The sequence below is a fragment of the Macrotis lagotis genome, chromosome 2 (assembly GCF_037893015.1).
Source record: "Macrotis lagotis isolate mMagLag1 chromosome 2, bilby.v1.9.chrom.fasta, whole genome shotgun sequence".
Taxonomy (NCBI): Eukaryota; Metazoa; Chordata; class Mammalia; order Peramelemorphia; family Peramelidae; genus Macrotis; species Macrotis lagotis.
The window spans coordinates 145,355,652-145,370,856 of record NC_133659.1 but is presented as its reverse complement, the minus strand read 5'-3'; the positions used below and the strand labels follow the sequence as shown (position 1 = coordinate 145,370,856).

The following is a 15,205-nucleotide window of genomic DNA, read 5'->3' as shown; positions in this document are numbered from 1 at the left end:
GACAAAAGAATCACAGATTAAAAAAAAGATTTGAAAGGGACTTTGATAACAAGTTTAACTTGTATTTAAAAGGAATTCCCTCTAAAATATCACTGACAAATAGTCTTCCAGCTTTTACTTTAAACATTGATTGGTTTCACAGTTCCTCTGAACAACTATGCCATTTTTCTATTAAAATAATTTTTAAAAAACCTTGTTTTCATCAGACTTTTTTCCTGAAAAGAAAGTAGAATTAATTTGTTATTGCCTCATTATTGTAATTTAAAAGTTTTATTGTATCATATTTATGTGATGAATTTTACCACATGCCAAAGAAAGATGCTAAGGGAGGTACCACTCTGTGAAACTACAAGCTCCATTATTGTGGAGTTAAAACTAAGTAAAAAATGGTTTTATATAATGAGATCTTAGATACTCTTAAGTGTCTCAATGTTGAATGAGGCAATAGACTTGTACTTCATTGGTTTTGTTTGATATTTTTTTCTTTCAAAATTTTTTTTTAACTCTCAAATTCCATCTTTGGTGGATTCTGGAAAACACAGCAGTGTCACACTATAGTTAGTTTAACTTCTATACATTTGAATATTGGTAAGGGGAGTATAAAGTGTTATAGAAAATTACTTCATTGGTGTCATTGAAAATTGGCCTAATGTAAAATCTCAGAGAAATGCATTAGGGGAAAAAAATGTATTATAAAAACTAGAGCTAACTTTTTTTTTTGTTAGTTACTTAAAAAATTTTATCACAAGTACTGTGAGGATACTTATCCCTTCAGGGAAGGAATTATAACCTTAGTCTTAGTCTTGGGGATAAATTACATTTATCAGATTCCCTTTCAGTCTCACCAAATGGACATTTGGCAGTTGGAGGAGGAAATTCTCATTATGTTGGAGAGCAGTTTTATTTCCACACAGTAGTTTAAGTCCAAGAAAATGAAACCCAATAATATAATTTTATTCTATTATTTTCATAAATGTAACATTTTATTATAATAATTTTAATAGAATATAATAACTTTCCTTACATACTAGATAATAGTACCAATCATACTATTCACTATAGAAGGATTTGGTATATAGTTGTTCTGCCAAGGAAGCTTATTGCCAAAAGTAAAGCAAGATCTTGTGACCAGTGTTTACAGTTGCAGTACCAGTATACTTTTTAAAAGTCTTGGTCATGCTCTTTTAAAAAAATAATATATCTATTTTCTGATATTTTTCATTATATCTTTCCTTTTACTTAAGAAAAATAGTTACACAAAACTGGCACATTGACTCTGCTTGATAGTGTATGCATTCTATACCTGTTGTTTTCTATCTCTTAAGAGGAATAAAGTATGTCAACTGTTTTCTGAGATAGTCTGATTATTAGATTTATCTACATTCAACTGTATCTTAATATAGCACCATAGTATATTTTAAAAGAAGTCTGAATATGACAGTGTTTGAACATTTAAAAGCTCTGTGTTCCTGAATTTTAAATGTCATTGCTTATTGAAATGTTTTGGAGGGATAATTTCAGAAGCCATATCTCTTTCTTTAATATTTTTTTTCCCTCAATAGGTTGTGTTGCACGGACAGTGAGTTCACCAAACCAACACCTGTTGAGAACTGATGATGTCATTAGCTGCTGTTTAGATCTAAGTGCCCCAAGCATTTCATTCCGAATCAATGGACAACCAGTACAAGGAATGTTTGAGAATTTCAACATTGATGGCCTCTTCTTTCCAGTTGTTAGTTTCTCAGCAGGAATAAAGTTAGTGGTGGTTTTTGTTTGTTTTCCCATCTCACTTCTTTTATTTTGACAGAAAACTGTATAGCTATTTCCTATCATCTCTAACCCTGGTCTCTTACTTTTTGCATGGTTACCTAACTATATTTTCCATATTCTTTAAAACAAAAAAAGATTAAATGATTATGACATTTGACCCACTTTTTCTATCACATAAGACTGATCAGGGCAGAAATTAGTTCAGTCAACCCAAAATTTTAGAAATATTTTTGCTGTTTAAAATGTAATCTGCTTTAACTGTATGCTTCTTGTTTTTAATTATAAAGCCATTAGCTTTCCTGAATTTGTCACTTTTTTTTTTTTACTTCTCAGGTCTTATTTACAGTCCTGACTTCTGTTTGCCATGGCTTTAAGGAATATGCATTTTTTTTCTTGGTGTTTGATGGGTACTGGATAACACAAAGTGAGAAAGATCTGAGTTCAAATTTGGTCCCAGTCATGTCTTAGTTGTATAGGTCATCTGAATAGGTCAACTAATAGTTTGCAGTTTCAGTCTCTGTTTTTTTTATGGAGGTTGGTTGATGGTGTCTAAGTTCCTTGCTGGCTCCAAAGTTATGATTTTTCAGTGTTATCCTATGCTTTTTACACTTGACACATTACATATATATATACACACATATATATATATATATATATATATATATATATATGTATATATCTGTGGCAAAATAATGTGTGAATCCTTTCACCAAGAAATAAAAAAAATTGTTTCCTTCTTTTTTTAGTAATGCTAAAAGAAAAATGGAAGTTAAAATGACCATTTATTTTGTTACTTTGATAAATAATGCCCATATTATGGCTATTTTAATTATCTTAATAATAATTATAATATGTAACATGTATAAGTCATTTACTATGTGCCAAACACTGTAGTAAGTACTTTATAATTATTATTTCATTTGATCCTCCTAACAGCTCTTAGTGACAGGTGCTATTATTTTCCTCATAATACAGGTAAGGAAACTAAGGGAAAAAATATTAAATGTCTTACCTAGGATCTCACAGGTAGTAAATTTCTAGGGCTAAATTTGAAGTTAGTGCATCCTGATTCTAGGCCCAGTACGTAATTCAATGTGCTACCTAGCTTCATATAGAAGATATATTAGATACCTCTTAAAGACTTTGAGTTATATTGATCCATCATAACTTTACTAAGTAATGAAGTTTAATTTTTAATATTTGAAGGTTTATATTTGTAGTTTATCCATCATGGTCAAGAAGCAACATTTGAAAAGAAGGGAAAGTAGCTAAGAAAATAAATCTCTACTATTTTTAAAACTTTTAGGATATTCATTTAAAAATTTATCTTTTTTCTCATTCTCCCCTTTCATTTCATTGGGTGAAGACAGAATTTTTGGCAAAGATGAAAATTACAAGAGAAATAAAATTTTAAAGTCACTTTGCAATATGGCAGTCTAATGAAGTTAGAACTCTTAAGATATACTGTAATTAGATTGACTATAACCACTTTTAAAAACTATACTGAATGAGATATTGAAAGGAAGAAAAAAAGGAAATCATAGATGTACATTGAAATTGTATCTCAAATAAATTAATATGTGGAAAGTATTTTGTAAACCTTAAACATGACATAAATGAATATGAGGAAAGTACTTTGTAAACCTTAAATGTGGCATAAATGTTTTGTTAAAGCTCACTTCACAGGTATTAAGCTAAACTTTATTTGTCTGAAATCTTTAAGAGGATCACCTTCATTTTTAATTTAATTATTATATTTGGATAAGATTTTAGAAGAATCCTTTGGCTTGAAGAATTTCTAAAGACCAAGAATATCATTACCTTGTTTTTTGATATGTACATGTAGACATTGGGGCCTTGATGACATTGTTTTAGAATCATGACCAGTGAGGAGAGAGATCTAAATTGTTTTGACCCAATATTCTGTCCATGCCAAAACTTAAATAGATTGCTGCCTATACTAATATCTTATATTTTTTGTACTTTATGGTTAACAAAATATACTTATAAACATTTTCTCATTTTTATCCTCAAAATATCTGTAAGGTAAGTAGCATAGGCATGATTATGGTTGACTATGGATCATAAAATTGAGGTTCATAGTTTAAATGATTTGTCTATGGTTGTAGGACCAGAAAATACCAATGATAGGATGCCAGTTCAGGTTTTGTGATTTATTTTCTATTGTTTTTATTACTATCCCATGTTGCCTATTAGTATATACTTTTTTTCTTCTAGAAGAAAAATACATAAGTATCAAGTTGTTTATTCAATAAAAATAATGAATTTTCACTGCTTCACTGCTTCATCCACATCCACAGAATCAGACACTTTTGCCTTTTGACCAGTGGGATAATCATTAGGGCAAGTCTTAGGCTCTAAAGAAAATTCTCTAAAGAGAATTTGATTTATTATTTAATGATTTAAAATAGAAACTCCAGATAATAAGAATTATATATTAGGATTTAACTTCCTCTCTTTTTAAGAGTAAGTATGTTAATATTTGTTTCAGAATTATAATTTTCCATTATTTCTTGATTTTCAGGGTACGTTTTCTCCTGGGGGGTCGACATGGAGAGTTCAAGTTTCTTCCTCCACCTGGTTATGCTCCTTGCTTTGAAGCTGTCCTGCCAAAAGAAAAGTTGAAAGTAGAGCACAGTCGAGAATATAAACAAGACCGAACATACTCAAGAGATCTCTTGGGCCCTACTGTTTCTTTATCACAAGCAGCCTTCACACCAATCCCGGTGGATACTAGTCAGGTGTGGAAAACCTCCTGACAACATTGCATTTCTTTAAGCCAGTGATTGTCTAGGGCAATTCTGTTTCTATTTATCACAAGGATTTTATTTAATAGTAAACAATATTTAAAAATTTTAATGTATTAAATGGACATATTCAATCAGCACCTTATAGACATTACAATTTCATTATATTAAGTTTAAAAAATTTAAATTTATTAATATTGTTATATGTAATCTGATTTTAAAAGCAAATAGCAATTGAGTATAACAACTCTAAAACTTGAGTGGAATGCAGAATATGTGCTATGTGATTAAATGTATATTTGTCTTAAAGAATTATATTAAGAAGCTTGAAGCTGTATAGAAAGAAGCCAATAGTGAGGTGAGATTGATTTTCAAGGACTTATAAATTTCTTGTCTCTTTCATCTACTTTATCTATTACTTGCTGTTGGGTTTTTTGAGTAGTAAAACAGCACAGCAAATATAGCTTCACAGTTAGCTTAATTCCCCAGACTTTTACAGTAATAGGGCCTCACATGTCTCTTTTGCTTTCCCTCTATAAAACATATTGCTTTATAGTGAGATTATTAGGGCTAGTTTAACAACACCATCCACATAGAACTGTACAGAATCTAAGAGCCGCTGATGCCTTCCTTTAGGACTATTAATAGCAACTGTTGTCTTCTATATGTTAAACGAGTTTACTCTCTTGATTGGTAACAAAGAACATTTTTTGTTGATGAGTTAGTATATTGTTTTTCTTCCTGGAGGAAAGAAATTAATTGTGGTATGTAACATTGATAAATGTGAAAAGTTGGATTATACCAGAACATCTTCAGGTATGTTCCTGATTAATATGGCATAAATAGCTAGTACTTGCATCACTTTTACTCTTCAAAAAAAGGTAATAGAATCTGTATGCTACTAGTCCTGGAAACTACCTAAATGGAAGTTTTAGTAACCTACTTTGTAGAAAAGTGTGATGAGTTAAAACTAAAGTTATTTCTTAAACTCCTTTATATCTTCTATAAGAAGAATTCACTAAAACTCCTCCATATTGTTTATTATTAAGTGTAACAAGGCAGAAATCAGAGAAGCATGAGTAAACCAGTTTAGGTAGTGAACTGGAAAAATTCATAAAAAGTAAAAGATTAATTGCCATGTAAACAATGCTATTTTTCAGAGTATTGTGAGATCTTTGAATGAATATTTTTTGAATAAATAGTATTTAGTAGTTTATTCTTGGCAAGTTAAGCTCTTAAAAATTGTTGCCAGAGCATTTGACTATTATTTCTTTCAGCTTTTGCTCAACAGTTTATGTGGTAAGCTAATATTGTTAGCAAAAAAAAAAAAAGATAAAATTTCTGGTTTGGGATTATTTTTTTATTAATTGTAATGGCTTATAAGATATCTATTTTAATTAATGTAAGTGAAGCTGTGAAATAATGAATAGAAAACTGTTGTCAGAGCCAGGTTACAAGTCATATCTCTGGTACATATTGGCTATGTATATGTCACTTATAGGGCAGATAGGTGGCATAGTGGATAGAGCACTGGTTTTGGAATCAGGAGGATGGGAGTGTGAATCCAGTTTCTGACACTTACTAGCTATATGTCCTTGGGCAAGTCACTTAACACTAATTGCCTCACATCCATGACCATCTCCAGTTATCCTAATTCATATTTGGCCATTGAATTCAAATGGCTCTGGAGGAGAAAGTGAGGCTAGTGACTTAGCATAGTTCCCCTCACTCAAATCCAATTCTTGTGCTTCTCATGACATCATTTCCCCTGATGTCATGGTCCTCTTTGAGAAGGGAGGACAAACATCTGACTATGGGCAAGTCACTTTATCTCTCAGTTATCTAAGCCGCTCTTTAAGACTAAAGATAGCAAAGAGGGTGCCAACCTATGTTGTTGAGAAAGTTGCCTCTTTTTTGAGCTCCTTTTACCAATGAAATTTATATATAGGCTTTTCCCTATTTCTAATTAGTGTTGAGAGCAACTGACAGATATGTTATTGGAGTGATTTAAAATGTGTACTTTTTTCTTCTTTTAGATTGTTTTGCCTCCTCATCTGGAAAGAATCAGAGAAAAGCTGGCTGAGAACATCCATGAGTTATGGGTTATGAATAAAATTGAACTTGGCTGGCAGTATGGACCGGTACTTGATTTTGAAATTTATTTTAATGTTTTCTTAATCTTTTTAGAAAAGAGAACTCATTATTACCCTTTCTTTGGTTTATTGATTTCTCTTTATAAGTAATTGATTTCTATTTATAAATAATTAAATTTATTTGTTTATAAGTAATTAAATGAAAAATGATTTTTCAAAAAGCTATTTTTGAGCAATGATTTTCTTTAATAAAGGGAATGACATTATTGGCAAATTGATTGAAGGATTTATTGCTTTTCTGATTTTAAATTTAATTATTTATTCAAAAGTATAATTTAGAAGCCAAAACCATAAGTTTGTTTTCTCACTTAACTATTTATATCTTACTGGATTGGAAATTTTATATTTATATTTTTATATAAAAATATATTTTTAAAATAAATTCAGTATCACTTTTTGCCTTTCATTTGTTTTTTTTACTTATTTTATTAATAGCCTGAGCTCTTGATCACTGTCTATTATTATAAATTACATACATATATTATATGGTAAATTAGATAGGGGAATAAATTCTTACTTTATCTCCAGGGTAAATTGAGACACAGAGTGATCAGATGATTTGCCTGGTTGTATGTTAAGCCAGATGTAATAGCTCAAATATTTTGATTCAACATATCCCAAAGTTAAATCATTCCCTTTCCTTTAAACTTTCATTTGTCTAAACTATTATTATCAGTGATAATACTATCCTTCTAGTCCCCTAGGTATCATTCTCAGCTTCTCATTATCTTTCCTCTTTCCCCCTCCTATCTAATCTGTTGCTAAGGCCAATCAATTAAATCTTTGCACCATCTCTCAAAAGTACCCCTTTATGCCCTCTGACACTGCCAGCCACCTGGTAATAAGCCCTCATCACCTCATACTCTACTATTGCAACAGCCTACTGTTGCAATTTCCCTTAAATGCTGGTCCAAATATATCACCCCTCTAAACAAACTTCACTGGCTTCCAATCACTTTCAAAATAGAAAAGCCTCTCATATTCTGAACCCTTAATAACCCATCCCTCTTTCTATTTTTTTCAGTTTACATACTCAGTACAACCTACTCTTTGATCCAGTGTCATTGCCCTCTCTTCTGTTTCACAAATAAGACTCACCATCTCTCAGCATGAGGCATTTTTTTTTCTAAATGCTGCCCCTGCCTGGAATACTTTCCCTTCTCTTTTCTGCCTCTTGGCTTCCTTTAAGTACCCACTAAAATTACAGGTTCTATAGGAAGTCTTCCTCAATACTCCTTACTTTTAGTGCCTTGTCTCTATTAATTATTTTCTGTTTATACTGTTTATAGCTTAATTAGTTAGGTTCGTTTCCTTCCCTGCCATTAGACTGTCAGCTCCTTGAGAGACTATCTTTTTTTTTCTTTGTATCCTTAGTACTTGTTTGCTTGATCAATGCCTATTGACTATTAGTTCTTTGCTGTCACAAAAGTACTGTTATGGACATAGATATATATATATAAAATTTATTGCTATTTTTGATTGTTTTGGAGTATATGCCTAGAAATAGTATTTCTGGATTAAGGAATATGGTGGCATGATTCCAAATTACTTCACAAACTTTTTGAACCAATTTGTGGCTCTACCAAGAGTGCATTAGTGTGCTTATCTTTTCACAGGTCTTTTCTATTGTAGATTATTGAAATTTGATGAAAACATGATTCAGGAATATAGATTGGGAGAGGCCAAAGATTAATAAACTGAAGCCTCATGCCTTTATATAATTAACTTTTTCTTTATTAAAAATAATTAGCAGACTCTGGACTTGACAACCACTAAATGACACTGAAATAAACCTAAAATTTGTTACATCTTAATATATTAGGAAAGACTTCTTATTGAAGTTAGAGTTATCCCAGTTATCACTTGTGTATGTGTATATATATGTATATATATATATATATATATATATATATATATATAATGTATATATATGTATATGGTCAGAGCATTAACTTGATAAAATTAAGATCAGAACCTTTTTAAAGGTAAGAAACAATACTAAAAAAGTCTATCATTAACAGTTGAAAAGCTTGATTATGAACTATTTAAACAAATAATTGATACACAAAGATGAGAAATGAACAAAAAAGTGATACCTGTACTTATAATTTTACTAAAAAGTTTAACCAGTGTAAATTAATTGCCACATCACAAAATCCAAAGAATCCAAGAAAGAGCCAAAGGATACTAGAAAAAGCCTTTGACTGACCTGACAAATAGTGAGATGATACTTACCAAAGGTAAACAATAGGATCTGCAGTGGGTTTTGTTTTTTTTTGTTGTCTCATTATGCTGGAAAGGAATAAGGTATAGAGAGAGAGAGAGAGAGAGAGAGAGAGAGAGAGAGAGAGAGAGAGAGAGAGAGAGTGAGTTTGGAACTGAAAATAAATGAATTTAAATGAATTTAAAAATAAAAACATTACTATAACTAAATAGAAACTGAAGTCCCCAAATTTTGATAAGCTTATTTAAAAAGGGGGTAGTATAAATTATTATTCTTGTCTCAAGTAGCAAAGAATTGCTAGTCATTTACATTAACTTTCTATAAAATCTATTATAGGTCTTGAATGGTGGTAATTTTTACAATAGTATTAATTTTCTACCTTAAATTTTATATATTCCATTTTATTGCTTTAAAATATTGAGACAGCATATACATTATCAGTTATTATAAGCATTATCATCTCAAGTAGCAATGCAAATAATGGACAATTCAGGGGATATATTCCATGGAGTTGAAACCAAGCAGAGCACCAAATCTAAAGTAGAGTCATATTGGTTCAAATCTCATTGGCTAAGAATACTGAAAAGGAAAATGACAAATACTGGAGAGGATAAGGGAAAATGGGTACACTAATGCATTAATGGTTGGTGGAGTTTTGAAGTAGGCTAACCATTCTGGAGAACACCTTGGGGCTATACCCATAGGGCTATAAAACTGTGCTTACCATTTAACCAGAAATACACTACTAGGTCTATATTTCAGAGATTAAAGAAAAAAAGAAAAGGACTTACATGTAAGAAACATTTACAATAGCACTTTTTACTGTGGGAAAGAATTGAGAACTGAATGGATGCCCATCAAAGTATGACAGAACAAGTAGTGATATATGATTGTGATGAGGTACTAATATGTTATAGGAAATGATGAAGGGGATAGTTTCAGAAAAATCTGTCAAGACTTGTATGAACTGATGCCAAATGAAATGATCAGAATGAGAACAATTTGTATAGTAAGAGCAATATTGTAAAGATTATCAACTTAGAACTGGGGCTTACTAGAGGGGCGGCTAGGTGACACAGTGGATAAAGCACCCGCCCTGGAGTCAGGAGTACCTGGCTTCAAATCTGTCTCAGATGCTTAATAATTACCTAGCTGTGTGGCCTTGGGCAAGCCACTTAACCCCATTTGCCTTGCAAATACCTAAAAAAATAAAATAAAATAAAAGAAGGGCTTAGTAGTTCTGGTCAACACAATAGTCTATCTTGGTTCAAAGGGTTGGTGTTGAAACATGCTATCCACTTCCAGGTGCAAAGTTGATGGTTTCACAATATAGATTGAAGCTTATTTCTTCTTTCTTCTTTCCTTCCTTCCTTGGCAAATGGAGAAATATTTTCTGTAAAATTATACATATCTGTAGTGGGTTTTGTTTTTTTTGTTGTCTCAGTGAGCTGGAAAGGAATAAAGGAGAGAGAGAGAGAGAGAGAGAGAGAGAGAGAGGTTTGGAACTGAAAATAAAATACAACTGAGTTTAAAAATAAAAACATTACTATAACTAAATAGAAACTGAAGTCCTCAAATTTTGATAAGCTTATTTAAAAAGGTGGTAGTATAAATTATTATTCTTGTCTCAAGTAGTAAAGAATTGCTAATCATTTTAATCATTTACATTAACTTTCTGTAAAAACTATTATAGGTCTTGAATGGTGGTAATTTTACAATAGTATTAATTTTCTGCCTTAAATTTTATATATTCCATTTTATTGCTTTAAAATATTGAGACAGCATATACTAACCACCTCCTATTACTTTTCAGGTCAGAGATGATAACAAGAGACAGCACCCCTGCTTGGTAGAATTCTCTAAGCTTCCAGAACAGGAACGTAATTATAATTTACAGATGTCCCTTGAGACCCTAAAGTAAGTTTCCTGCATGTTTTATCCTATGCTTGCATTGTAAGGGAAAAAAAGAAAAAAAATTATGCAATGTTTTTGTTAGTTTATTGCTAATTCAAGTTTTATATAATCAATAACAGACTGGATACATTTATCCCTACTGCTATCACCAATTATCATCATTCTCAGCAAACATTTATTAATCAGTTACCAAGTACCAGATACTGAGTGCTAAGTGCCAGAGATACAAAGAAAAGCAAAAACATGGTTCTGGCCTTCCAGGGACTCATATTCTAATGGAGGAAACAATGTGCAAAAAGCTACTTATAGATGAATATTATTTGTAGCAAAAGGAGGAGGACAAAAAGAATGGTTTAGTAAAATTAACATATCAGTCATCTGACAGAATATGCAGTATTTCACACTTAGTGTTTCCCATATCTGCAAAGTAGGAAGGAGGTACATTTTTTCATTCTTTTTGAGTCTAAGCTTGGTAGTTATAAAAAAAAAATTCCTCTCCCTGCCCTGAAGGGACTTAGAATCTAATGAGGAAAGATAACATATAAAAAGGTAGGAAAGCAGATGCAAGGTGGAGCAATATGAGAGTTTCTGCTCCCTGGAAATAATGGCCTTAGGAAGAGTTTGTTACTGTCTTCTAATGAGAAAGAGGAGAGATGCAAAAGGAAGTGATGTCAATTGAGGCTTAATTTAGTTTCCTGGTAGTAAGATTGGAAGAGATGAGGTAGGGTATCTTATTCCATGGAGTAGAAAGCAGATAGAGTAGCCAATCCAAAGTTTGGTTCCATCAGATTGGTTAAGAAAGCAGAAAAGGAAAAATGTTAGAGGGGATATGGGAAAATGAGTACACTAATACATTACTGGTTGGTAGAGCTGTGGACTGGACAAGCCATTCTGGAGAAAAATTTCTATGTCCAAAGGGCTATAAAACTATGCTCACCCTTTAACCCAGCAATGTTGCTCCTAAGGGAAAGGTCTTTATATGGACAAAAATATTTATAGCCACCTTTGCTCTGACAAAGGGAACTGAAAGGGTATGACTGAATAAGTTGTGGTTATTTCATTATGATAGAATATTATTATATAGAAATTGTGAGCAGACAGCTTTCAGAAATCTGAAACTAATGTAAAATGATGTGAGCAGAACTAAGAGTACACTATACACTATTATAGTAATATTATATGATAATCACCAACAACAATTTAAGGATTTGGAAGAATATTCAATGATTTGGGCTATGCAGGGCTAATATAGAGAAATTTTAAAAGTTATCAAAGTCAATAAAGTTTTAGCTCTCTATGAATCAAACTACTGTACTGAACTTTAAAGAACTTGATTAATAATAGTTCATTTGGTAGAAAAAAGACAATAACTTTTTATTAAATTTCTCAAAAAAGGGTTTGGTATTGTATCTATATATCTCTATTTCTATCTCTATCTCTATCTCTATCTCTATCTATATGGTTAGTAAGTGGTCTCTTTGTATAATCAGTTACTACAATTAGGTAAGGTCAAAAGCTGTTCCCCAATAGTACTCTAAGGTTATGAGCAAGGGGGTCTTTTTTTTAATTTATTTTTTAAATTTATTTATGTATTACTAAAATAGTCTTGTTGCAAGAATAAACATAACCTCTCCTTCCTCCACAAAAATAAAAAAATCTCATGAGAAATAAAGTGAAAGAGAAAAAAATGTGCTACAGTCTGTTTTCTGATACCATCAGCTCTGTCTCTGTGGTAGATCACATTCATTATCATAAATCCATTAGAGAAGTTACTGATGTTGCTGATTGTAATACCCTCCATCCGTTTCTCTTCATTACCAATTATTATATTTTCTCTCTTCTTTCATTCTGTCCCTCATCAAAAGTGTGCCATGGGACAGCTAAGTGGCACAGTGGACAGAACACCAGCCCTGGGGCCAAGGGGTCCCAAGCCAACATCCCACCCCAAAAACCCAGCACCCACCCTTCCCCATGGTCCCAGACAGGCCATCCAATCCCATCACCTTGCAAAAAGTAAATATATATATATATATATATACATATATATATATATATATATATATATATATTATATCTGACTATCCTCTCCCATGATCTACCCTCTCTCCTCTATCCCCTACCTCCCCTCTCCCTTCTCCCTGTCCCCTTTCTCCCATCCCTTTCTCTCCTTTTTTTCTAGATTTCTGTATGCTATTAGATATATATATATATATAGATATATATATATCTATATATATATATATATATATATGTTGTTTCCTTTCTGAGCTCTTTCCAATGAAAATGAAGCTCCCTCATTCCCCCTTACCTTCCCCCCCCCCCATACCACTGCAAAAGTTATTTCTTGACCCTTTTACAGGAAGTATCTTAGTCTATTCTACTTCTCTTTTCCTTCCCCCAGTGCATTTCCTTTTCACCCACTGACTCCATTTAAAAAATATATTATACCTTTTTGAACTGCTTTTTCCATTTGACCTAAACTAGTTTTTAGAATGTTATTTTCTTCAGCATTTTTTTGGATCTCCTTGACTAAGCTGCTGCCTTGGTTTTCATGTTTTTACTGCATCTACCTCATTTCACTTTCCAATTTTTCTTCTACCTTCCTCACTTGATTTTCAAAATCTTTTTTGAGCTCTGAAATAGCCTGAGCCCAACTTCTATATTTATTAGAGGATTTAGATGAAGAAACTAGAACTTTCTCATCTTCAGAGTATGAGTTTTGGTTTACCATGGAACCAAAGTAATTGTCTATGGTCAGGTTCCTTTTTTTTTTCTGTTTACTCATTTCCTTAGCCTGTGTCAGGTTTGGGGTGTTTCTCAAGCTTTTGAGACCCCTACAAGGACCTCAATATTTGAAACTCTGACTACACTCTTGCCTGTGCTCTGGTCTGTGGGTTGCAGGGGGCTCTCCCAGACTGTGACCAGGGTCTGAGTATGGACAGAGCACAAGAGTCCTCTCCCAGGGACAGAGGAGAGACCGCCCTTACCTTCCGTGGGGTGAGCACTCTTGTCATAGTTGCCAGGTGGCTTACTGCTGGGAGACTTTGTGCTCCTGCTTCCGTTTCCTGGTATCTGGGCTGCGCTGAGGGCCACAGCTATGCTGATGGCTGTGGCGCTGAGGGACAGGCTGGCTCCTACTCACTCTGGCAGAGGTTTCCTTGCTGATCTTTGAAATTGTACTTGTTGTTCCCTGGGTTACCAGGTCAGGAAACTGCTTCTGCTATCAGGAGCTGGCATTCCCCATGACCAGGTGTCTAGGTGCCCAGTGGGCTGTTCCAGGAAGACTGGAGCTCCTTCACTGCTGGTATGATAATCCTGGCTGTGCTGCCACCCCCTCCACTCCCATGGAACAGAGTTTTCCCATGATTTTCCAGGCTACCTTAGGCTGGAGAATTGCCTCACTGGATCTTTCTGTGAGTTCTGTTTTTTGAAAATTTAGTTAGGGACATAATTTCAAGACTTCTAAAACATTTCTAAGAGAGTTCCTAGGAAAGACTGAGATTATGAGTGAGAGGTTCTTTAAAAAAAATTTTCCTCAATTATATGTATAAACAATTCTTAGCATTCGTTTACAAATATTTTTGAATTCCAAATTCTCTTCCTCTTTCCCTTCCCTTCCATCTTCCTGAGATAGCAAGCAATTTAATATAGGTAATACATTTGCAGTCATGTAAAACATTCCCATATTAGTCATGTTTGTGAAAGAAAACACAGAAAATAAGTAAAGTAAAATACAATTTGCTTTAAATTACATTCAAACTCCATCAGTTTTTTGGCTGGAGGTAGGTAGCATTTTCCATCATAAGTTCCTCAAGTTTTCTTGGATCTTTGTATTTCTGAGAATAGCTAAGTCATTCATATTTCATCATCAAGCAATATTGCTATTACTATGTACAGTGTTCTGATTCTGCTCACTTCACCTTGTGTCAACTCATTTCCAGGTTTCCTGAAAGTATTCTGTTCATCATTTCTTATAGCACAAATATTCCATCACAATATATTTTGTATATTTTTGAACATACTTCTTTAAAAAAATAATCTCTTGCATATAGAGACCTAATAGCAGTACTGCTGGATCAGAGGGTATGCATAGTTTTATAAAGTCTTTGAATGTAAAGGGGAGAGGCTAATTTTCATGGATATTACATTTCCTGTCTGAATGCTATTTCGTTAATTATCCCCTATATTCAGCAAATATTCTCTCAGCTCCTTCTTTCTGACCTTTTTTTCTAGGTCAGGTATTTGGCCTTGGTATTTGGTTTCACTTCAAATACCATTTCCTAGGAAAGCCTCACTTGATCTCAACTTGTTATTGCTCTTTCTGTCCCTAAATCAGCTTATATTTATCTTCATTTTTATGTCACACAAAATTAGAA

The 15,205-nt window shown here is 32.7% G+C and overlaps 1 protein-coding gene and 1 long non-coding RNA gene across 14 annotated transcripts in view; one reads left to right on the top strand and one right to left on the bottom strand.

The window, feature by feature from the left end:
* RYR2 (ryanodine receptor 2) overlaps positions 1 to 15,205 on the top strand; it is a 766,826-nt gene that overhangs the window by 414,839 nt on the left and 336,782 nt on the right. For all 13 annotated transcript variants that reach the window (XM_074222945.1, XM_074222939.1, XM_074222937.1 and 10 more), the window contains 4 exons: positions 1,563 to 1,755; positions 4,316 to 4,532; positions 6,575 to 6,679; positions 10,729 to 10,832. In XM_074222945.1, coding sequence (XP_074079046.1) covers positions 1,563 to 1,755; positions 4,316 to 4,532; positions 6,575 to 6,679; positions 10,729 to 10,832 — 619 coding nt within the window. The remainder of the gene's footprint in view (positions 1 to 1,562; positions 1,756 to 4,315; positions 4,533 to 6,574; positions 6,680 to 10,728; positions 10,833 to 15,205) is intronic.
* LOC141513267 (uncharacterized) lies at positions 3,845 to 14,122 on the bottom strand. The gene is made up of 3 exons (XR_012475751.1): positions 13,817 to 14,122; positions 8,927 to 8,983; positions 3,845 to 4,397 (listed from the first exon to the last, which is right to left on the bottom strand). It is a non-coding gene; the product is annotated as an uncharacterized LOC141513267 (long non-coding RNA).